Source organism: Xyrauchen texanus, chromosome 37, assembly GCF_025860055.1.
Source record: "Xyrauchen texanus isolate HMW12.3.18 chromosome 37, RBS_HiC_50CHRs, whole genome shotgun sequence".
NCBI classification, from domain to species: domain Eukaryota; kingdom Metazoa; phylum Chordata; class Actinopteri; order Cypriniformes; family Catostomidae; genus Xyrauchen; species Xyrauchen texanus.
The window spans coordinates 725505-750017 of NC_068312.1; the positions used below are offsets into that span (position 1 = coordinate 725505).

The 24513-nt window shown below is 43.1% G+C and overlaps 1 protein-coding gene and 1 long non-coding RNA gene across 3 annotated transcripts in view; one reads left to right on the forward strand and one right to left on the reverse strand.

The window, feature by feature from the left end:
* The window catches only part of LOC127630625 (matrix metalloproteinase-23-like), a 60566-nt gene extending 37463 nt beyond the window's left edge, over nt 1-23103 (forward strand). For both annotated transcript variants that reach the window (XM_052108249.1, XM_052108250.1), the window contains exons 7-8: nt 18349-18475; nt 22706-23103. In XM_052108249.1, coding sequence (XP_051964209.1) covers nt 18349-18475; nt 22706-22880 — 302 coding nt within the window. In that variant the 3' untranslated portion in view covers nt 22881-23103. The remainder of the gene's footprint in view (nt 1-18348; nt 18476-22705) is intronic.
* LOC127630626 (uncharacterized) lies at nt 12995-14344 on the reverse strand. The gene is made up of 5 exons (XR_007968887.1): nt 14238-14344; nt 14055-14122; nt 13738-13827; nt 13452-13652; nt 12995-13363 (listed from the first exon to the last, which is right to left on the reverse strand). It is a non-coding gene; the product is annotated as an uncharacterized LOC127630626 (long non-coding RNA).
* Nucleotides 23104-24513: the final 1410 nt, after the last annotated feature.

A 24513-nucleotide genomic window follows, 5' to 3' on the forward strand; every position in this document is an offset into this window, starting at 1 on the left:
CCCTTACAAACACCCCAGTGGTCATACATGAGCACATACAAAAGAAAACAACTAATAAAATAAAAAAATATAAAAATCACACTCGTTTATAACTACCCTTCTCTCTTCACTGTTCCACCCTGAGAACCCTCCAAGAACGCTGAGTATATACCCCATTTCCCAACAAGCAAATTCAAATTCCCAAATCTTCTATATGACCCTTCTTCTAAAGCTGCAACCCTCCCCATCTCCAAGCACCACTCCTGAGATGGGAGCACTCCATCTGACTTCCAACCCCTCAAAATCACCTGTCTGGTGACCATAACACCGGTTAGGACCCAATCCTCCACATGTATATTCTCCACATTGATGACTGCCCCATCTCCCCAATTACAGAGTCTGGGGCAAAATGAAATCCTCTGATTGGCATCACCAGCAGGTGGGTGTGTATTTAAGACCAAGCCTATAATATCTAGAGGGGGTTCAATAGAATCTATGTAAAATCTTGAATTGCATAAGGCGCACCCTTGCATCACTAGATACAGACTTGACATTTTTTATAATCCGAGCCTACACTCCCTCCTACAAAACCAAGTTGAAATCTTTCACCTATAATCTCAATAGAAGTTAGAGCACCATCCCTCAAACTCTGAATTAACAGTGAGTAATACTCATAACCTAATTGCCGCGTAACTAGTGAGTAATGCCTCAGGACCTATTCCAAAAGCAGTAATAACCTCTCCCAGAGTATCTGCCACTTTAGGGGGGTGTATGCTACTCCCAAAAACAATACAGAGCAGGTGGTGCAGCTGTAAATACCTAAAGAACTGAGATCTGTGAATCCCAAAATGTTGAACCAAACGATCTCAACACTCCACTCTCATATAGGTCACCGAGTGTAGTAACACCCCTCACAATCCACTCTGACCAGCAGAAAGGGGTTATCAATACATAATTTTTGGTTCAGCCATATGCTCGAGACAACATTAAAATACATTAATGTCTGAATTAAACACTCTGGACACTTTTGTCCATACCGAGTGCAAATGCGAGATAACAGGGTGTAACTTAACCTCTCCGATTAGTTTAATAGAAAAGCTTTTCAGTGGCGAAATAGGCCCAAGAACTTCCTGTTCAATACAGAACCAGGGAGGGTCGAAGAGACCAATGAGCCAAATATCTAAGATCAAATGCATAATAATAAAACAAAATATTGGGATGGCCTAGCCCACCTTTGTCAATCGGTCTATGTTACTTATTAAAATTTAATCTAGGACACTTACATTTTCCAAATGAAGGGCTTCACTATGCTATCAAATAGCTTGAAATAAGAGAGGGGGACATCTGCAGGGAGAGATTGAAGTAGGCAGTTGAATTTTGGAATACAGTTCATTTTAAAAACATTAACCTTCCCAATCATAGATAAATGTAATGAAGCCCACCTGCCCACATCGCTCAAAAACCTTTTTATTAAGGGTCCAAATTAACTCTAACTAAATCAGACAAATTTGCTGGGAATAAAATGCCCAATACTTAATGCCCTGATTGGGCCACCGGAAGGCTCCCGGCTGGAATGCTGTTACTGGGCAGTACGTTGTCAGAGCTTCAGATTTAGACCAATTAACTCTGTATCCTGAGAATTTAGAAAATAAATTAATAATTCTGTGGAGGCAAGTAATTTAGTAAAATGATAAATAATAAACGAATAATAAAATATCATCTGCATAAAGCAAAAGCTTATGTGCCTCCTGCCATCAACCCTGGAAAATCTTCTTCCCTTCTTATCACGGCTGCTAATGGTTCCAGGTCAAGACAGAACAATAATGGGGGAAGAGGGCAACTCTGCCAGGTGCCCCTATCCAGAGTAAAATAATCTGAAATTAATCAATTTGTTTGCACCGCTGCTACCGTGTGTCTATAAAGTAACTTAATCCATCATATAAAAGTATTCTCGAACCCGTATATTTCCAAAATCTTAAAAAGATAATCCCATTCTACTATATCAAACGCCTTTTCAGCGTCAAGTGAGATGGCTGCGACGGGAGTCTGATAATTCGCCACTGACCACATGATAATGATGAGATGCCATCATTATCAGAAGAGCTGCATCCCTGAATAAACCCCACCTGATCTATATGTATAATAGATGTCATAACTTTAATCTGTTAGCCAAATTTTTGACAATATTTTATAAATACGTAAATGTAAATTTTAATGTCTAGCTGGATCAGGGAAATTAGACTATAACTGTTACACTCACTTGGATCTTTGTCTTTTTAAAGAATTAGACTGATCCGGGCTCATGTCATGCTTGGTGGAAGCATTCCATTCTGTAATGATTCTGTATACATTTCTAACAAAGTGGAGCCAGTTCTGTAGCATAAGATCTTAAACATTCAGCAGCAAAACCATTTGCTGTAGGCAAGGCCTTAATTACCTCACTAAGCTCCTTCAAGGTTATCTCAGAATCAAGAGAATTTATTTGCTTGGTCATCAGTTTAGGGAGTTCTAATGTTACACAAAATTTCTAATAACCTCATCAGTAGACGAAGATGTCGAACTATTGAGATCAAGATATAATTCTTTAAAAGCATTATTTATATCAATAGCTGAGGAAAAACATTTCACCACCTGCAAATTTCACTGAGGGAATGGTAGAAAAAGACTCTCTCTGCTTTATATATCTAGCCAAATTTTCCCTGCTTTAAGTCAAGTGTCAAGTGGTTTTTATTGTCAATAAACCATATACAGTTAGTACAGTACACAGCGAAATGAGACAACGTTCCTCCAGGACCATGGTGCTACATAAATCAACATAGAACAAACACAGAACCACATGAGATTACACAGACTGAATAACTTACCTATATAAAGTGAACGTGCAAACGTGTGCAAAAAGTATGGGACAGTACAAAATAAATTACTAAAAGGAACAGGACAATAAGCACAGTAAACGACAGTGCAGCGCCGACCTGTACACATTTGTAATCGAGTAGTGCAAAAAGATGACACTTTCTAAAATGCTAAATGTAAACATAACATACTATGAAATGTATGGACATAGCAGTTATTGAGGTAGCAGCCAGATATAAAGTGACAATTAATTAAAGTGCAACTCTGGACATGTGTAAAAGTTGGATGGTGTACAGTCCCTGAGTATTTAGGAGTCTGATGGCTTGGGGGAAGAAGCTGTTACACAGTCTGGCTGTGAGGGCCCGAATGCTTCGGTACCTCTTGCCAGATGGCAGGAGGGTGAAGGGTTTGTGTGAGGGGTGTGTGGGGTCATCCACAATGCTGGTTGCTTTGCGGATGCAGCATTTTATATAAATGTCTTTGATGGAGGGAAGAGAGACCCTGATGATCTCAGCTGTCCTCATTATCCTCTGCAGGGCTTTGCGGTCCGAAACGGTGCAAGTCCCAAACCAGGCAGTGATGCAGCTGCTCAGGATGCTCTCAATAGTCCCTCTATAGAATGTAGTGAGGGTGGGGGTGGGAGATGTGCTTTTCTCAGCCTTCGAAGAAAGTAGAGATGCTGCTGGGCTTTCTTGGTAATAGAGCTGGTGTTGAGGGACCAGGTGAGGTTCTCCGCCAGGTGAACACCAAGAAATTTGGTGCTTTTGATGATCTCCACAGAGGAAACGTCGATGTCGTTGTAACCTGACTCAGTATGACTGTCTTGCCCTGAATAACCAAAACTCTGCCTTCTGTGACAAAATAGTATTATATCTGTATTTTAATCAGGTCAATTCTCTGAGGCCATCAGATGACATTCGGCACTTCAGCTCTGCCTCAGCACTTTTAATATTCCCTTCCAACTCCACAAGTTCTTGTGCTTTGGATTTTTTGATGAATGAGGCATACTGTATGATCCGACTGTAAGTGCCTCCCAAGCCATGCCCACAGAGGATACTGATGACCAGTTAGTCTCTACATATAAACATTGATTTCACTCTTTAACATTTGTTGGAAATCAGGATTTTGCAAAAGGGATACATTAAAGTGCCAAAACCTCTATAACTCGCCTTCTCTTACACGAGCCAGCACTAAAGAAAACATCCACCCCATATCTTCCCAAATATTTCAGCTTCCTGCGGGGAAAGATGCATTTCTTATACTATATCATATTTCTTACGTTAAAGAAAATAAGTAACATTCCTTCTTTTTATGGGGTGCCCCAACCCATTCACATTCCATGTGGAGAGAGACAATCCACTCATATTAACATTTTGCTTTTTGACATATTGATTGTGTGTCAAAAACAGAAAAAAGAAAAAGAGCATATTAACCCTGTGCACGGCAGAGCCAACTATGCCTCTAAACTCAAACAGTCCATGTACGCCTACGAGAGTCCCCATGATAACTTTGCCATCAGATTGCTCAAGTCTGGTGTTTTTATAACATTTTTGGAGGCAGAATTACATAACTGAAAATAATCTATAAATCCAACTCCTGCCAATAGGCAGAATGAACACAAATAATGTAGATTCATTCGCATTCGAAGATATGGGGTGGATGTGTTTTCTTTAGTGCTGGCTCAAGTAAGAGCAGGCGAGTCATTACATTGATAACATTTACAATTCAAATGTCTGAAACAGATTCATGATAAATTAGAAAGAGTCATTCGTTTTAGCAGAAATTCAGGGACAAATGTTGATTTTGGCTAACATTTACTGTCAGCACCCTGCCTCCTGTTGTTTGTCTCCGGGCCTCTAGAGGTCACCTGTGTTCCCCTCTGCCTTAGTTTTTCCTTGTGTGTCCTTGTTAGTGTTATCCAGGTCACCTGTGCCTTGTTTCCCCTAGAGTAAATTAGCTGTGTTTTTTCCCCTTGTTCCTCACTCGGTTTTTGAGTCTTGGCAATGTGTCTCCTGCTGTGTCCCACCGAGTCCTTCCAAGTTATCCAAGCTATCCCAAGTAAGCTGTTCTTAGTTATTTGATTTTGTTTTTCTCCCCTCATGGAGTTAATTTATTTTTCTCCTGTTATTGTTTGCATTATCTCTAAGATAATGGCTAAGTGGTAGAACGTGGCTATGTGGTAGAACACTCAACTCTCCACATCTGAGACCCGAGTTTGAGCCCAGCTTGTGACAATTTACGCACCTAACGTTGATGATCAGGGCTTTTTATAGATCTTGAAGGGATGTTACAAGCCACTGGCACCCCTCGTGGTATAATATTGGGTGGAGATTTTAATCTTTTGATGGACATTTTTGGGGGATTCTAGGAGATGGACTAGGGAGAGAGAGGCGTAGTTTTAGATGTGTATGATTATTAAATTGTTATATTTTTATTTTCTCTGTGTGTGTACTTATGTGAGACCATGAGGTTGTTCGTTGGGGGTCGGGTGGGGTTGTTGATTGAGGAGGGGGAGATGTAGTAGTGGGAGTTAAATGTTGATTCTTTGTATATATGTTTAGTTTTTTTGTCTTCTTAGAATCAATAAAATGTTAATCTTAAAAAGATAAGTCAGACCTTTAAGGTGAAGCCCCAAGTTTCCTGTGTCCTCCTTTCCCTCCTGTCATTGAAATGTTACACTGGTGCCGAAACCCGTGAGAGTTGGAGGAAATTTGCCTGCACGGAGTCCTCGCAGTTGGCAGAAGTCATCAAGTCTTTTCAACCAACCAGCCAGTATGCACCACATGCAACAACCGGCTCTGCATGTGCTATGCCAGGAACAGGTTTGCCGATTCCAGGAGGTGCTCCAAGCTCTAGCAGAGGACCGGCACGCGATCTGGAGCCTACTATGCTAGGTGAAAGCCCCGGACCCAGCAGCCCCCATGCCCCAGGTAGCCCTCATGAAGATGGGGGCAGAAGATGATCCCAAGGCCTTCCTGATTCTGTTTGAGAGGACAGCTGAGATCTGTGGCCAGACTCATCCCGCTGTTGTCCGGGGAAGCTCAACTCACGGCGCAACAACTACCAGTGGCAAGTCTCCTGATGTATGATGATCTGAGGAAGACCATCCTGCAGCGGGTCGGTTGAAGCCCTGAGCAATACCAACAACTTTTCCTGGTCGATGAAGATGGATGAATGTGGCTGCCCATTTGCCTTCACTCAACAGCTCCTGGATGCCTGCCAGAAGTGGCTGCTGGCTGAGGACTGTGACGCCGAGGGAGTCATCGATCTTGTGGTGCTGAAGCAGCTTATCTGTCATCTACCGAAAGGAATGGTGGAGTGGGTACAGCGCCACCACCCTGGAAACTTGGGAGCAGCTCCAAATTACTCACCAAGTGGAAAGGGCCTTTTGAGGTCACACAACAAGTGGGAGATCTCGATTATGAGGTAAAACGAACAGATAGAGGTGATGCACATCAAATATACCATCTCAACCTCCTGAAATTATGGAGGGAGGCGGTCCCTGTGACGTTGGCAAGGGTAATTCCTGAGAGGGCGGAGCTCAGACCAGAGGTGAACATAAAAGCCAATCATGTCACCCCAGACATTTGTGGAGACCACAGAGGTTTCCAAGTTGCAGAAAGAATTTCCAGATGTGTTTTCTCCTCTGCTGGGTCATACAAACCTCAGTCATCACCACATCGAGACAGTGCCCAGGGTATTGGTACGTAGCCATCCCCACTGACTGCCCGAGCACAAAAATAAAATAGTTTGGGAAGAATTAGATGAATATAGGAGTAATAGAGGAATCCCACATTGGTCCAGCCTGGTTGTTCTAGCTCCTAACAGAAACGGGTCTGTACAGTTCTGTGTGGAATATAGGAAAGTCAATGCAGTGTCTAAATTTGACACATTCCCAGTGCCTCCTATTGATGTGTTGCTTGATCATTTTGGGCACAGCTTGCTTTTATTCAACACTAGATTTGCAAATGGTAATTGGCAGATCCTCCACACTCTGCTTACACCACTGCCTATCTGGATGACATCATTATATACAGCATGAATCACCCGTTGGTATCTGGCTCTTCAGCCGTTTAGGTTTGAGGTGTTCCACAGACCAGGGCCACAGATGACTGTCGTGGACTTCCTTTCCAGAAGTAGGGGGGAGTGGTTGGCAGAACGGATGACTCCCCAGCCTGAGACAGGCAGTGGGTATATGTGGCGGCGGGGGCATGGTCGAGTTTTCGTGTGAGAAAAAGTGGTAAGGGTGCACACACCTGAGTGCCATAATGTATAACACCTGTTTCTGATTTCAGTAAGCACTGGGGAGAGTGATAAAATGGGACGATGCCAGAGACAAGGGAGAGAGCTACCCATTAGAAAGAGACTGTGTTGAGTTTGATCTAAATAGTGTTATGCTGAAAGGCTGTTTTTAGTTTGTTTATTAAAATCTTTAGAGTTGAATCACCAAGTTTCCTGTGTCCTCCTTTCCCTCCCATCACTGAAATATTACATAGCTGTAGACAGGATAGACTCAATGATGGCTGAGTAGAACTAAGTCAGCAGCTCCAGTGGCAGGTTGAACTTCCTCAGCTGGTGAAGGAAGTACAACCTCTGCTGTGCCTTCTTCACAATGGAATCTATGTTGGTCTCCCAATTCAGGTCCTTAGAGATGGTAGAGTCCAGAAACCTGAATGACTTCACTGCTGCCACAGTGTTGTTCAGGATGGTGGGGTGGATGGGTGTGTGCAGGGGGATTTCTCCTGAAGTCCACTATCATCTCCACTGCTTTGATCGTGTTCAGCTCAAGGTTGTTTTGACCACACCAGAAAGCCAGTTGTTCAACCTCCTGCCTGTATGCAGGCTCATCAATGTCATGGATTAGTCCAATGACCATGGTGTCATCTGTGAATGTTAGGAACTTGACTGAGGGGTCCTTTGCAATGCAGTCATTCGTGTACAGGGAGAAGAGCAGTGGAGAGAGAACGCATCCCTGAAGAGCACCAGTGCTAATAGTGAGAATCCCGGATGTGATTTTCCCCAGTCTCGCTAGCTGCAGCCTATTTGTCAGAAAGCTACTGATCCACCAACAGATTGTGGTAGGCAGGGAGAGCCATGTCAGTTTGGTTGAAAAAATCAGGCATGATGTTATTGATGGCTGAACTGAAGTCTACAAATAGGATCCTTGCAGGATTCAGGTCTGTCGAGGTGTTGCAGGATATAATGCAGTCCCATGTTGACAGTAGCACAGACCTGTTTACTTGGTAGCAGGGGTCCAGTTATGTCCTTCAGGTAGGCTAAAACCAGTCTTTCAAATGACTTGACAAGAGACGTGAGAGGGACATGTCTGTAGTCATTAAGTCCTGTGATTTTGTTTTTTTTAGGGACTGGAATGATGGTGGAGCATTTGAAACAGCAGAGAATTTCACACTGCTCCAGTAATCTATTAAAGATCTGTGTGAAGATGGGGGTCAGTTGGTCAGCACAGACATTCAGACAGGCTGGTGAGACACCGTCTGGGCCTAAAGTTTTCCTAGTCTTTTTTCCGGAAGTCCTGTCACACATCCTCCTCACAGACCATAAGTGCAGGTTAAGTAGCAGGAGGGGGGAGGAGGGGGGTTTCAGGAGGTGTTGGTGTGTGTGTGAAGTGAAGATCAGAGGGAGGGAATGGGTGTAAGTCTGGGCTTTTCAAACCTGCAGTAAAACACATTTAGTTCATCAGCCATTTTTTTGATTCTCTTCAGAGTGAGGGGGAGGTGTCATATACTTGGTAATGCAGTCTTTATAGTCCTTACTACAGGCTTAGCTGGTTTTAGTTTCTGCTTGTAGGGCAGGAGAAGATGAACCAGACATCGATCAGAGAGTCCTAATGTTATGATCCCTTGTTGTCTGCCCCGTGTTTTCTGTTTCACTCGTCACTGCTCACATTCCATGTCACGTTTTCCTTGTTGTCCACCCCGTGTTTCACTGTCTTTGTATTAAAACTACATTTCCCATCATTCCCGGCCCTCACTGCCAGCACAGTGTTATTGTCCACACCTGTTCGTTATTTTGTTATCACCGTGTCTGTGTATTTAAGCCCCGCTGTTTTCCCTTTCCACTGTCAATCGTTATCGTTCCATGTTCGTGCCTATGTCAGTGTGTGCGTCCGAGGATTACCCTGCTGTTCATGCTCCCTGCTGTTAGTTCGTTCGAGGTATCCCTGCCCTTTGTGGATGTTTGTTAACTTGTGTTCACCCGTGTGTTAGTTTGTGTTTAAGTAAAATTTTTCCCATCGTGGACTTTTCTTTTGTTCCTGTGTTTGTTTATTTGTCATTGCTTGCTAATAAATACCGCACAATAGATCCAGCGGTTCAGCGAGCCAACGCCTGTAGCCTCGACTGTCCCAGAGCCAGCGCCAGTAGCCATGACCGTCCAAGAGCCAGCACCAGTAGCCATGACCGTCCAAGAGCCAGCGCCTCTGGAGCCTTCCAAGGCTCTGCCTCTCGAGCCTCCCGAGCCTTCTAGGGCTCCGCCTCCCGAGCCTCCCAGGGCTCCACCTCTCAAGTCTCTCGAGCCTCCCAGGGCTCCGCCTCTCGAGTCTCTCGAGCCTCCCAGGGCTCCGCCTCCTGAGCCTCCCTAGGCTCTGCCTCCAGAGCCTCCCTCAGCTCCGCCTTCTGAACCTCCCACGGCTCCGTCAACCACGGCTCCGCCCCCGGAGCCTCCATCGGCCCTGCCTACAGAGCCTTCTATGGTTCCGCCAACCACGGCTCCGCCTCCAGAGCCTCCCGAGCCTCTCCCGGCTCCGCCTTTAGAGCCTTCTACGCCCTCGCCTCCTTCGGCTCCGCCTCCTGAACTTCCCTCAGCACCGCCTCCAGAGTCTCCTTCAGCTCCACCTCCTGAGCCTCCCTCGGCTCCGCCTCCAGTGGCTCTCTCAGCTCCGCCTTCTGAGCCTTCTACGCCATTGCCTCCCTCGGCTCCGGCTCCCGAGCCTCCCTCGGCTCCGCCTCCCAAGCCGTCTCTTGAGCCACCTTCGTCCCCGTCTCCAGAGCCCGCCATGGCTCAGCCTGCCTCTGCTATGCCCTCAGTGTCTACCATGGCTCTGCCTGTCTCTGCTCTGCCCCCAGGGTCTCCTGCGGCCTTGCCTATGCCTCCTTCGGCGCCACCACCCAAGTCTTCGACTGCTCCACCTCAGAAGTCCTCCTTGGCTCTGCCAGCTCCCCCAGTGGCCACTCCTCCTCCCAGGCCCCCTGAACCGGCCCTTGCCCTATGGCCACCTCCTAGGCCACCTAAACCTGTCCCTGTCCTGTGGCCACCTCCCAGACCTCCTGAACCGGTCCTTGCCTTGTGGCCACCTCCCTGGCCTCCTAAACCTGTCCCTACCCGGTGGACGCCCCCCAGGCCACCTGACCCTGGCCCCGTCTCACACCCCTATAGACTGCCTGCCTGCCCTCTCGGCCTCCCTGGTCTACCTGTCTGCCCCTTGTGCCTCCGTGGACTGCCTGTCTGCCCCCTCGGCCTCCCTGGTCTGCCTGTCTGCCCCTTGTGCCTCCGTGGACTGCCTAATTGCCCCTTGTGCCTCCTTGGACTGTCTCTGTGTCCCTTGTGCCCCCTTTTGTCTGTCGGTTCTCCCCCTGTTCTAGCCACTCTCTCTTTGAACATGTTAGTTGTTGTTTTGTCGTTTTTGTTATTGTTTCGTTCTTTAGGACCGTCTGGAATCCGGTCCTTTTGTAGGGGGGCTATGGTATGATCCCTTGTTGTCCGCCCCGTGTTTCACTGTCTTTGTATTAAACCTACATTTCCCATCATTCCCGGCCCTCACTGCCAGCACAGTGTTATTGTCCGCACCTGTTCGTTATTTTGTTATCACCGTGTCTGTGTATTTAAGCCCCGCTGTTTTCCCTTTCCGCTGTCAATCGTTATCGTTCCATGTTCGTGCCTATGTCAGTGTGTGCGCTATCTCCAATCGTGTTCGTCCGAGGATTACCCTGCTGTTCATGTTCCCTGCTGTTAGTTCGTTCGAGGTATCCCTGCCCTTCGTGGATGTTTGTTAACTTGGGTTCACCCGTGTGTTAGTTTGTGTTTAAGTTTAATTTTTCCCATCGTGGACTTTTCTTTTGTTCCTGTGTTTGTTTGTTTATTTGTCATTGCTTGCTAATAAAAACCGCACTTGGAACCGAACCTCCCGTCTGCCTTCTCCTGCTTCCCAATTCATAACACCTAAAGCTGCACGTGGGACAGAGTGATATGCATCCTTTACATTGGTGTAGCAGTGGTCTAGTATATATCTTTCTCTGGTGCGGCATGTGATGTGTTGTTTGTATTTTGGCAGTTCGCTGGTGAGGTTAGCTTTATTTAAATCTCCCAGAATAATGATAAGAGAGTACAGGTTTTGTTGCTCCGTGTCTGTGATGTGATCAGCCAGCTGTTGCAGCACTGCGTTCATGCATGCTTGTGGTGGGATGTAAAAATTCACCAGAATAAACGTGGAAAACTACCACGGCGACTAGAAAGGCATACAGTTGATGAAGAGCGCTTCTAAATTAGGACAGCACATCTTCAATGCTGTTACATCTGTGCACCAACTTTCATTGATGTAAAAGCATGTTCCACTGCCTCTCGATTTCCCCGATATTTCCACAGCACGATCCACTCTGAACAGCCGGAAGGCCAGCAGATGTAGCATGCTGTTTGGGATGGCCATAAAACACAGAGCAGCGGAGTTCGAAAATTCCTTATTTGTTTGAGTGAGCAGAAGCAGTTCATTAATTTTGTTGGGGAGGGATGTGACATTCGCCAGATGAATTCGCAGCAGTGGAGTCCTAAAGCCGCATTGACAAAGCTTCACAAGCTTGCTCACTCTTATACTTGGGACACTTGTAGAACACCACTGCACCTCCAACTAAGTTGTCTAATAAAACGTCAGAATAATGAAAGCATCATTTGCCCCACAGAGATGTGCGTATCCGATATGAGAAGCATATTTACTGTGTGCTGAACATGATATAAATACAATAAAGTTTGATTCAGCTGCAGCCATCTGCCGATTTCTATCCGTATTTGATGGGTTGGCAGTTAAAGAGCATCTCTAATGGTTTTGAAATATAACACACTACATAATAGGTGCTCTTAATTTCAAGCCCTGAACATGTAGGTAGCGCAGCCACATAAGGGATGAATATTTATATCGCTGTTAATTACCCTAATTATGCTTGTAAGACAGCTGTTATGTTCTAACTATTCTTCCTGTGTTTATTGCCAAGATAAGTGTTTGAGATCCCGTTTTACTCACGCTGAGAGTTCTGTCGCGTAGCTCAAGGAATTCCCAGTGGCGTCACTCCAAATCAGCTGGGTGACTTTTTCTTCCCTTTAAATGGAGCCGGAAACCGGCGTTCAGGACGATTCATGTTGATGCTCAAGCGATCGATCGCATGAAAAACCTCCACCAAGGCTGTTACAGACTGTGCACAGAAAGACACTGTGGGATTATCTTTTTGTTGATTTTTCACCTTTGGATTTCGTCACAGAATAGCGCTGCTTCACATCGAGCTCACGGACTTAACACAACCTCCGGTGAGGCCGATTCAACGCACACACACACAAATAAACAGGACATTGTACGGGACTCATAGTCATTTCATCTACTTTTCATTTATTATTTATTTTTTGCTTTCTTGTTTGTCTTTTGTACATTTATATATATATGTCTGGATTCACTTTGATGTTTTTTTTATTGTAAATACACCTTGGGTTTAAATTGAATTGTTGTCTTCCTAGCCTTCTTTTTATATATAAACTTCATCACCTTACAAACTTAGGGTCAAGACCAGTATTATTTTTGTGTATCATCTCCTATAAATCTAGGCTGAGCGTTACATATTGGTGGCCCGTCACGGGGACCCTTTATTATTATTATTGTGTTTGTTTGGGGTGTGGTTCTTTTCTCTATCTCTCTTTTTTACAATTTGCAAAATGGATGTGACAAATGTTGATTTGGTGGAAGTTCCTGATGAAAATATTGATAACTCTGTGAAATCTGGAAATGTCCAAAATGATATTGAACAAACAGAGGTGGATTTTACCACAGGTTCATTTGTAACCAGGCGTAATCCGCCTGAAGAAATAACTTCAATGATTAGTTCATTATACATGTCTGACACTGAACAATCTGATGATGATGATGATGAAGGTAGCATACTGAATATAGGCATGGTACAATTGATGCATACTGACTTGACTCAATGTAAAGGTAATTTATTGGCTCTAAATCAAAAATTACATACTTTGGAACAAGATTTCAAACAGTCAATGGACAGTACATTGAATAGGGAAGCAAGCTTTAGGCAGGCCGTGGACTCTAGCTTGGCAGGGTTGGAGGAGTACTTCATTAAGGCACTGGAAAAATTAGAAAAGGCTGTAACAGATTGTTTTCTGAGGAGAGATGCAAAATGGGAAAGTCAAATGAGAAAAATGAGGCTCACTAGCACTCCCACACTCTCCAGATTACAAGCCTATTCACCAGATTTCTCCCATTTTTCCACTGTCCGTCAACCACTGACCCCAGCTCTAGTATCTAGAGAGAAAATTTCCACTCATAAATCGATCAGTGATACTTATGTTGTTCAACCTCAAGTGCTTGCTCACCATCCTAATGTGCTTACCTCCTCTGTAGTGGCAGGTGCATCCTCATTCTGTGCCCGTCCGCCTATCCGCATAGAGTTCCCCTCTTTCGGAGACTCCTGTGAGACGGCGGAGGTGCTCAACTTCATCGAGCAATGTGAGAACTTCCTGGAGATCCGGCCCCTTCTCTGTGCTGAACTACTAGAAACCTTAAGTACGGTACTGAAGGGACCCGCTCTGAGCTGGTGGAAGGCAGAGAAGGTCAAGGTAACGGATTGGAGGTCCTTCAAAAAGGCATTCATGGCTGCTTTTCTCCCAGACGATTACCTCTCAGAAGTGGAGGAAAAACTGAGGACGATGGTACAGCAGCCACGGCAACGCCTGAGGGACTTTGCATATGACTACCGGGCCTTATGTCTGAAATGGAAGCCAGAGATCTCTGAAGAGGAGCTAGTAAATCGTATACTGAACAACATCAACCCCAGAGTCGCCGGGTGTATGAGGGGAACAGTTAACTCTGTTGAACACCTGGTGAAAATCGGATCCATGGTGGAAAAGGACTATATGGGAGCTAAAGACTACTGGCAGAATGTGGGAACTCAGAGCAGCAAAGAAAAGACCAACAAGAAATCTGCTGAATGTACCTTCAATAAAAACCTGGCCGGAGTAACACTAGCTCAACCCCATCCAGTGTCATCTCTCCTTGTGGTGCCTGTAAAGGTAAATGGCAAAGAAGTGAAGGCAGTGTTAGACACAGGTAGCACTTACACTTTAATGCAAGAAAACCTGTGGAAACAGTTGAGAGGTGAGATTCCATCAGTTGTTACCTTCAGCCCACAGAGGTTCATTATGGCAGACGGAACAATTCACCAGTCCAGAGACCTGCAAAGGATTAGGTTTCAATGGCATGACCACGAATGCAGTATGGATACTTATATCCTAAAAGACACTCACCTCGCCTTTCCTCTTATTGCTGGTCTGGATTTCCTGAGGGCCACGGGAGCAGTCCTGGAAGTGGGACGTGGCCGATATGGGTTAAGATCTGGCAAAGGATACACCTATTACCCTTTCTTGCTGTCACAGATTCCAACAGGTCCAGCCAACCCGTCTGGTCCAGTTCTTTCTCATATGGCTGCAAAGCTGAATTTATACTATGCCTTACCCTCAACTGGTAGACTTCCCAAACTCATGTCTGTTTCCACCGAGATCACCGAGTGGGACTCTGACAATCAGGAGGAGTTAATGAAGTTGATCTCTGTCTGGCCACGCACCACTTCAAACACCCTGGGTAAGACCTCAATAGTACAACACAAAATCACATTATCGGATGACATACCTCTCAAATCTCGAGCATACAGAGTTTCTCCTCTTAAGAAGCAGATCATTGAGGAGCAAATAGATCAGATGCTGCGAGATGATATCATTGAACCATCCTTCTCGCCTTGGTCTTCACCTGTAGTCCTGGTCCCCAAACCTGATGGCTCTTACAGGTTCTGCGTGGATTACAGGAAGCTGAACAGCAAGACAGTACCAGACGCTTACCCAATGCTGTTGATTCACGACATCCTTGAATCCCTGGAAGGAGCTTCCTGGTTTAGTTCCTTGGATCTGCAGTCTGGGTACTGGCAAGTGGAGATGGATGACCAGAGTAAGGAGAAAACTGCTTTTATCTCAACCAAGGGGCTATTTCAATTCAAATCGATGCCGTATGGGCTCAGAAATGCCGCTGCTACCTTCCAACGGTTGATGGAGAGAGTACTGTCTGATTTGAGGGGGACAATTTGTTTTGTGTATATTGACGACATAATAATCTATTCAAAGTCAATAGAACAACACATTGAACATTTCAGCATGGTTCTACATAGACTTACCCAAGCCAACCTGACGCTGAACATGAAGAAATGCCACTTCTTCAAGCGACAGCTCAAATTCCTCGGCCATATAGTCTCTGAGAGGGGAGTGGAGATTGACCGAGAGAAGACCAGAGCCGTTGCAGAGTTCGCCCCACTGCAAGATCTGAAAGCCTTGCAACGATTTCTGGGACTGGCAGGGTGGTATCATAAGTTTATTTCCCACTTTGCTGACATTGCTGCCCCATTGAACCACCTCAAAAAGAAAGGAGTTAAGTGGGAGTGGACGCCAGAGTGTCAGTCTAGTATGGATGCACTTATACAAGCTTTACAAAACTCACCAGTGTTGATACAACCTGACATTAACCAACCCTTCCAGGTTCATACGGACGCAAGTGAGGTAGGAATGGGTGCCATCCTCACTCAGCATTCAGAGGAGGGAGAAAAGGTGGTAGCATATGCATCACGGACCCTAACTGGAGCAGAGAAAAATTACAGCACTTCTGAAAAGGAATGTCTAGCAGTGGTTTGGGCTGTTGAAAAGTGGAGACATTACCTGGAGGGAAGACCCTTCGACGTCTTCACGGACCATGCGGCTCTCGCCTGGGCGTTCAACTGCACTAAAACATCCTCACGCCTTACCCGCTGGACACTCCGCCTGCAACAGTTCAGTTTTCAAGTTCATCACAGGAAAGCTTGCCTCAATCAGGGACCTGACGCATTGTCCCGGGTCCTGGAGAAACCTATTGCTGATGATGCTCCTTGCCTGATCACGTCTTCACACAGTGCATCTACATTACCTCACTCTCTGGAAGAAATAATAAAAGCTCAAAGTTTGGATGATACCATCTCTCACCTGCAGTCTAACATGAACCCTCGAACAGTCAAAGACCAACCCATCACCTTTGAAGACCTCCAAGGGGTGTGGTATCGCAGAGTTCCTATGAAAAATCAAGGAGTGAAATATCAACTGGTAGTACCACAATCCTTAACATCTGATTTCATGCATTACTATCATGATAATCCACTTGGAGGTCATCTTGGACGGTTGAAAACTCTGCTGAAGATCCTAGACGTGGCATGGTGGCCGTCCGTCCGGAAGGACGTCTGCCAATACATTAAAACCTGTAAGATATGCCAGAAATATAAGCCCAGCAATTCCAAACCATCGGGATTGATGCAGAGCACATTGATCACAGAACCTGGACACACGTTAGGGGTGGACCTTATGGGACCCTTCCCCAACAGTAAAAAACAGAACACGTACCTCCTTGTCATTGTGGATTATTTCACAAAGTGGGTAGAAATGTTCCCACTCAGAGACAGTAAGACCCAGAAAATAGTGAAGATTCTGCGGGAGGAGATATTCACTCGTTGGAGGTACCCAAATACCTGGTGTCCGATAGGGGCCCCCAATTCACTTCCAGCCTTCTGGGTGATCTGTGCAAAACATGGGGATGTGTTCAGAAACTCACCACGAGTTATCATCCACAGGCAAACCTAACAGAGAGGATCAACCGAACCGTAAAAACTATGATTGCTGCCTATGTGGGACAACAACATCAGTCCTGGGACCAGTGGCTACCTGAATTCCGCTGTGCCATTAACACCGCCCAGCAAGAAACCACAGGAAAGTCTCCTACAGAGCTCATGCTGGGTAGGCAAATTCTAGGACCACTGGAACGTCTTATCCACCAACCACCTTCACCAGATCAAGCTGCTTATTCCCTGGTAGAGCGACAAAACATCATGATGGAGGAAGTGAGGAACAGAATGAGGATGTGCCAAGCCAAACAAGCTAGGTATTATAATAACCGTAGGAAAAATGCGCAGTTTCAAGCGGGTGACCTAGTTTGGATTAAAACTCATCCTCTCTCTAGTTCCTCAAACAAATTCTCTGCCAAGCTAAGCCCAAGTGGGAGGGTCCAGCTGAAATAAAAAGTAAAACAGGGCCAATAAATTACACTGTGTGCTGGGGCAACCCACAAAGAACAGATATATTAAATGTGGTAAACCTGAAGCTATTATGGACGCTCTCCTCCGATGCAGCTGGCTGGGGGGGATTATGTAGCGCAGCCACATAAGGGATGAATATTTATATCGCTGTTAATTACCCTAATTATGCTTGTAAGACAGCTGTTATGTTCTAACTATTCTTCCTGTGTTTATTGCCAAGATAAGTGTTTGAGATCCCGTTTTACTCATGCGAGAGTTCTGTCGCGTAGCTCCAAGGAATTCCCAGTGACGTCACTCCAAATCAGCTGGGTGACTTTTTCTTCCCTTTAAATGGAGCCGGGAAACCGGCGTTCAGGACGACACGTTGATGCTCAAGCGATCGATCGCGCGAAAAACCTCCGCCAAGGCTGTTACAGACTGTGCACAGAAAGACACTGTGGGATTATCTTTTTTGTTGATTTTTCACCTTTGGATTTTGTCACAGAACTGCGCTGCTTCACATCAAGCTCACGGACTTAACACAAACTCCGGTGAGGCCGATTCAACGCACACACACACAAATAAACAGGACATTGTACGGGACTCATAGTCATTTCATCTACTTTTCATTTATTATTTATTTTTTGCTTTCTTGTTTGTCTTTTGTACATTTATATATATATATATGTCTGGATTCACTTTGATGTTTTTTTTTTATTGTAAATACACCTTGGGTTTAAATTGAATTGTTGTCTTCCTAGCCTTCTTTTTTTTATATAAACTTCATCACCTTACAAACTTAGGGTCAAGACCGTATTAATTTTTGTGTATCATCTCCTATAAATCTAGGCTGAGCGTTACAGTAGTGCCAGTTTATGTTAATTTAATAAAGATTATGGCAATAAAAGCAAAGGGGCAATAAGATACGTGTTTAAGCTCATGTGGGTGAATTTGGCTATCAGCTTTCACATCCTAGTTAAAAAGCCTCCTCAAAAGTGTGTGCCGGCGGTGTTTCTGAAGTGGAGTTCTCCACAATCCTATACTGAAATATGTCACATCACAGAAGTACAGTGAATGCCATTTCATGCCCTCTTTAAAAGAGTATAAATGTCACACCTGTATCCATGCAGTATGGATTTCTTCTTTCAAACAGAATTCCCATTTCCCATTGTCCCGCCAACCGCAACACCCCCACGGACAAAACACAAGTTTGTTGCAGAGGGCAAGAACCTGACATTCCGCTGTGGTAAGAAGATAGCAGCAAAGAAAGGCAAAATCCAGTGAGTTCTGGTTTTTACATACACAGGTAGATTACTATAGTAACTCAGACTGTTTTCAGCCTTCAATGGTCTTTCTGAAAGCATGTTGCAGCTATACATGATGTGGATAGATCAGGAAAAACTCTCAATATTTACATAACTTTACATATAATGTATGGAAACTGTGTGAATTGTCTGAATCTCAGGAAACCTTTCAAAAGTCTGTCATATTTCACCCCAAAATCAAAAGAAAAAAGTAATTATATTTTTCATAGAGAAAACAAAGCCTACTTTTTGCTTGGCAAATTAATTTACAATGACAAGTAAGCACATATGCCCCACATATTTTCATTAATGTAATTCAAAAAGAGAAATCTTATTTAAATTGTAAAATATTTATACATCATAAAAGTAAAAAAAAAAAAAATCAAAAGTTGTTTATACGGTTTCTTAGGTGTGTTACTGCAAAGTACTTCAATCAAAAACAATCTGTCATTATTACAGTTACAGCAGCCACAATTATGCTATGAAAACATGAAGATTCCAGCATTGCATATAAGTCTACCCGTGTTGCATCAAAGGTTTATTTATTTATGTTTTTGCAACGGTTGAGTAAATGGTAAATGGTCTGCACTTATATAGCGCTTTTTTAACCTTAGAGGTTACCAAAGCGCTTTACACTGTGCCCCAATCACCCATTCACACTCACACTCATACACCAATTCACCAGAGTACCAGAGTATTCTGACCAATCCTAGACATATCCGTTGAGCAATGAATCGGCAGTGGTCAATCAGGGACACTTAAATAAGTCTGTTATTGCAAGCTCATGTAATCATGTGCAGTATATGAATTATAGATATTTAACGTAAAATGTTCACTCGTTTAAATGGAATTACTAATAGTGAAAGTGCTAACTGTTGATAACAGTAATAACATTTGCACTACAAAAAAGTTCATTCTTGATATAAAAAAAAATACATAATTAGGCTTGATAACTATACTGGAATTTCAATTAGTAAAAGCTGTATTGCATTTTCACTAGTACAATTTCTCAATAATCTCTCATTCATTCCTGTTCAAAACACAATTACAGAAATCTTTTATTTATTTCTTACTAGTAAATTCGAATGCACACAACAGTCATGTACAACTTAATAGTAATAATTATAATTTTTGATAACAATAATTACATTGTTACTAAAGTAAATGTCAATTCCTGATAATGATAACTGAAATACTAGTAAAAATGCTTATTTTTTATAAATCTGTAATTTTTTTTTTCTAGAGGTAATATTATGTGTAATGAATGTGATTGTAACTAATATGAAACGGTCCGTGTTCATTCGTTGGGAAATTAAAAAAACAAAAAATCAATTGTGCTTTGAATGTTGTTTTTTCATGTCAAAAGAAATAGGCAAAAAACTAAAAACGGCTTGTTTTTTACAATTCGTTTCTTGTTAAAAAAAAAATAAAAAGCAATAAATTAGATAATTTCTATTATTTATTGGTCATGGATATAAAATTTATATACAGATTGAATATTTGATTGTATATACTATTTGACTTGTAGGTGGGTCTGAAACGCGATTGGTCAACCTGCACTGTCAAACCCATCAGAATTCTTCCAAACGTTAGACAGTTGCATATTTATTACAATTCTGCTGTCGCTTGTTAAGCAACCTAACAATGGATTTATCCAGCAACTTACGCAACAATAACTAGCTAAGATGTCATAGCTTCGGTTTTAATATGCAGAGTATAGATTATTATACAAATGTTGTGATGCAAATTACCAAATATAAACACAAATTTCTATACAATATAAATAACTACACTTCCATTAGTGAGTTAATAGCCTACTGGTTAATGCTGTTTTTAAAATTTGTGCACTCACTTGGTTGTTTTCTGCTTAATGAATAGCATCTGAAATTGTAAAATATGATGGCAAATGGATATGCCCTTTACACAATACAGATGTGGCCTTTGAGAAAACAAAAACAAAACAAACATGTTTGCATCACATGGCATTAGGTGATGAAGAACAGACATGATCAGTAGAAGAGAGGAAAGTTTCATTCTTTGAACAACAATTGCAAATGGTTAGTAAGTCCATACTGTCTAAAATAGTCATGTTGTCAGTGGAAAACCGTAATACAAAGCTATCTGTAATCACAAAAATATATAGCAAGCGATTATTGAGCCAAATCAGCAACAGCTGCACTGTTAGCTATAACATTTCAGTTACTGACTGAACCTCCATTCCCTGATGGAGGGAACGAGACGTTGTGACACTAGGGGTCTCTCTTGAGAGCCTCAGTTACTAATCTTTGAGGAAAGGCCAAACAGAATTTGCATGCCCCCTGGACATACGGGTATAAAAGGAGGGAATCGTGCATCTGTTCAGACAGATTTTGAGCTGAGGAGCCAAGAGTAAGATCCCGGCCCTTTCAGCGGCTTAGTACAGTGTTGTGGCAAGAGATGCACAACGTCTCGTTCCCTCCATCAGGGAACGGAGGTTACGACAGTAACCTAGATGTTCCCCTTTTGTCACTCACTCGACTTTGTGTCGATGTAGTGACACTAGGGGTCCCTATTTAAAAACACCACAACACTGAACATGTTACGGGGACTGCTAATGCAGGTGAAAGAAAGCTGTTGCGTGCGAAATAGCAAGTGCATCAGACTGCACGTAACCTTCCCCAAAGCTCCAAGAGACGTCATGTAGTTCCCCAGATCCCTGATGGAGGGAGGTGACGTAACTAGCCTGGGAGCAGTGCCAGCCACGGCCTTTTCTCTCTCTATGTTTTCTCTCCATAGAATGTTAGATGAAGCTGGGGCCATCTAACGCTATAACACGCATTGGGGAAGGCGTTCTTTTCCAATCCTATTCTTTCAGGGGGAAAGACCCCGCAGAGACCACATTCTGCCCATCAGAGGCTTACCAGCCACACATGGAAGTGGCACGGTGGAAGTTCCTGCCTCGATGGGGAGGAGCTCTCCAAACACAGCGACCGGGGGCAGAGGGAGCTCTGCCCAAGGGAGACACGGGTCCGCCAACAGGGGGATCGTACCATGGAAAATACATCACAGGGGATATTGGAATAATCAGAACCTGTGGTGCACCTGTTAGGCACCAACCAGCACAGGCAAGTTGGTGCCTGTTGTCTAATCGAATTAACACGTGCTTGCCACGGATCAACGGCAGAAATCTGCGCAGGGAAAGAAATACAGCCAGTAACTCTAGGCAGTTGACGTGCCAAACCAGCCAGGGCCCCATCCAGGAGCCAGCGGCTGCTTTCCCATTGCACACAGCATCCCTGCCCAACTGGGAGGCATCTGTAGTAACTACGACACATCTGAACACCTGCTGTAGGGGGACTCCGGTCCATAGAAATCAGAGGTCTGTCCAAGGGCTGAATATGTGATGGCAAGAAGGGGTGAGGGTCACACGGTATGTGCCGTGGCGCCGTGCCCATCTCGGGACACGAGTCTGAGGCCAGTGCTGAAGTGGTCTCATATTCATCAACCTGAGTGGCACGACTGTTGCTGAGGATGCCATATGGCCCAGCCTCTGAAATTATTTCAGTGGAACCACTGTGACCGGTTTGAACAACCTCAGCTCGCTCGTGAGGCGTGCTGTCATTGAGACTAAGTCTTACTCCATGCCAAGAAAAGAGATGCTCTGAACCGAGGAGCAAAACAAAGCTCTTTTTCCATTTTGTCTATTGCTTTTGAAATGAAAAAACTAAATTCAAAGCATGATTAATTTTTTTGTTTTTTAATAGTTTTTTAAAAACACAGACCTGAAAGACTTGCAAGAAAGCTTAATAACTCTTTAATTTAATTATTTTTGAAATCCATTTCCAAATATTTCACATTTTAAAATGTAAAATTAATCAACACTAATAATCGCGATTACAAAATCAAGGGTAGTAATCGACAATTATGATTTTTGTCATATTCGTGCAGCCCTATGAGAATCACCATACAGAAAGAAAACTTTAAGATGCAAATTGGTAATGAGAATTTGAGATTTTCTAAAATGTCATGAAATGTCTCTTTCTTAAAAAAATTTAACTGGTCCTAAAATAGATTTATTTTTCTGAAATTAAATTCCATTCTATTATTTTTCTTTATTTTAAATATAATTGTTTGTTTTCTTTTGATTTTGTGGTGAAACATGACTTGTTAAATTCACAAGTATTTGTTACTAAAATTCTAACCTCAATCATTTTCTTATATTGATAGCTGGTATAAAGACGGTGAGTTGCTGAAGTTTTCTCACCCCGGTTACATTTCCCTGAAGGATGACCACATCAGTATTGTGGCAAACGCCATCAATGAGGGCACGTACACCTGTGTTGTGCGCAAGAAGAGCAAGGTGCTCACCACGTACTCTTGGAGGGTACGGGTGCGCTTCTGAGGGTGCACCATATAGCCAAACCATTAATGCAAACACACTGGATAAACCACATCCAAATCGGCTGTGTCCTGATTGGAAGAGAGGGCTCTGACATCACTCTTCTCAGACTTACGTTTGAAGAAACACAGAAATAATGATACTTGCTTAAAGAGCAATGTTAAAGTTCACCACCTTACAGTGGACCCTCGCTCACGTGGGCACATGTTCATAAACAAAATTTCAAAATGTGATTAATATCTTGTATGTTGTAAATATATTTCTTATTTGCTAAATAAAACAATTTATTATGTGATTTATTTGTTGTGATGAGAAGCATTTAATTGACAAAGTTTAATTGAAAGGAGGAGGCGAGAACCGGCTTAACAATATTAGATAGTTTAATAACAAACTTAAACAAAAAGACAAACACAAACAGGTATCAAACAGTTGGCCTTCAAACAGGTTAAGACTTTGTTTTAAGATGGTTTTTTTATACCTTCTGCATCATAAGGAAGTAGTGTAAATTAATGTGTCGATATGAAACATACATTTTAGATTTCTAAACATTCCTTTTTAAAATAGTAGTTACCTTACGACTTCAGTCCACTTGACATTGCGTTTACTAACGCATATGGGGAGTGCCTTCATACATGACCTATTTGAAACCTCTCTACAATAACGCCAATATTCTAATATTGGCTATGGTGTTTGAGCCCCACCTGTTCATATGGGTAGTGTATGAAGGCACTCCCCATATGCGTTAGTAAACGCATTGTCTCGTTCCCTTCAGGGAACCACGGTTACGTACGTAACCGAGACATTCTGCAACAGATGGTCTGGATCTCAACATCAAGTCTCAGATTACATGAAAAGACAGAAACAATTGAGACACACACCTAAATACATAGAACAGTGGCAAGTTCCTTGAAAATATGTGCGCAAGTGTACCCAGGAGAATTGGTGCTGTTTTAAAAGAATAGGGTACTCACACCAAATATTTATTTAGTTTTTAATGCGACTCCATCTGTACAGAAAACACACTGCATCAAACCAATTAGAACAGCACAGTCTTCCACAGATGATGTCCTCTTGTGCTCAAAGACAGCTGGACCGAACACAACAGAATACAGGGATCTCCAGACATGTTTTAAAACATTTCAAACTATGCTTAACTTGTCACAGTGTCCTAAAAACACAGCATTTATGACTAGAGACGCTCCAAACATGTCTGTCTGATGCATGAGCACAAAGACCAACAATTAAAAATAGCTGAGTGAAGTCAATAATAGAGTCATGTTCAATGATATGGAAATAAAACAAACAATATTTTTACTTAAAGTCAAAAGATATGCTTATGATGTAATGTTTCTGAATTATAATATTTGTTATATAATATATTTATAACTATTTTAATGACTAAATTATCTATAGTTGGGGGCCTTTCTTAGCAAATTTTGAAGTGTGATTAATTGATCGTCACATCATGCTATTAATATTGTTTATTATTATTATTATTATTATTATTATTATTATTATTGGCTGTTGACCCTGCAGCTAGACTAAAAAGCACTGGTGGAGGAGCAGCAGGTAGTAATGCCCAGAAGGTTTTGACAGATACCTGTGCACCTTATTAGTATTCTGGGAAATCCAAGTT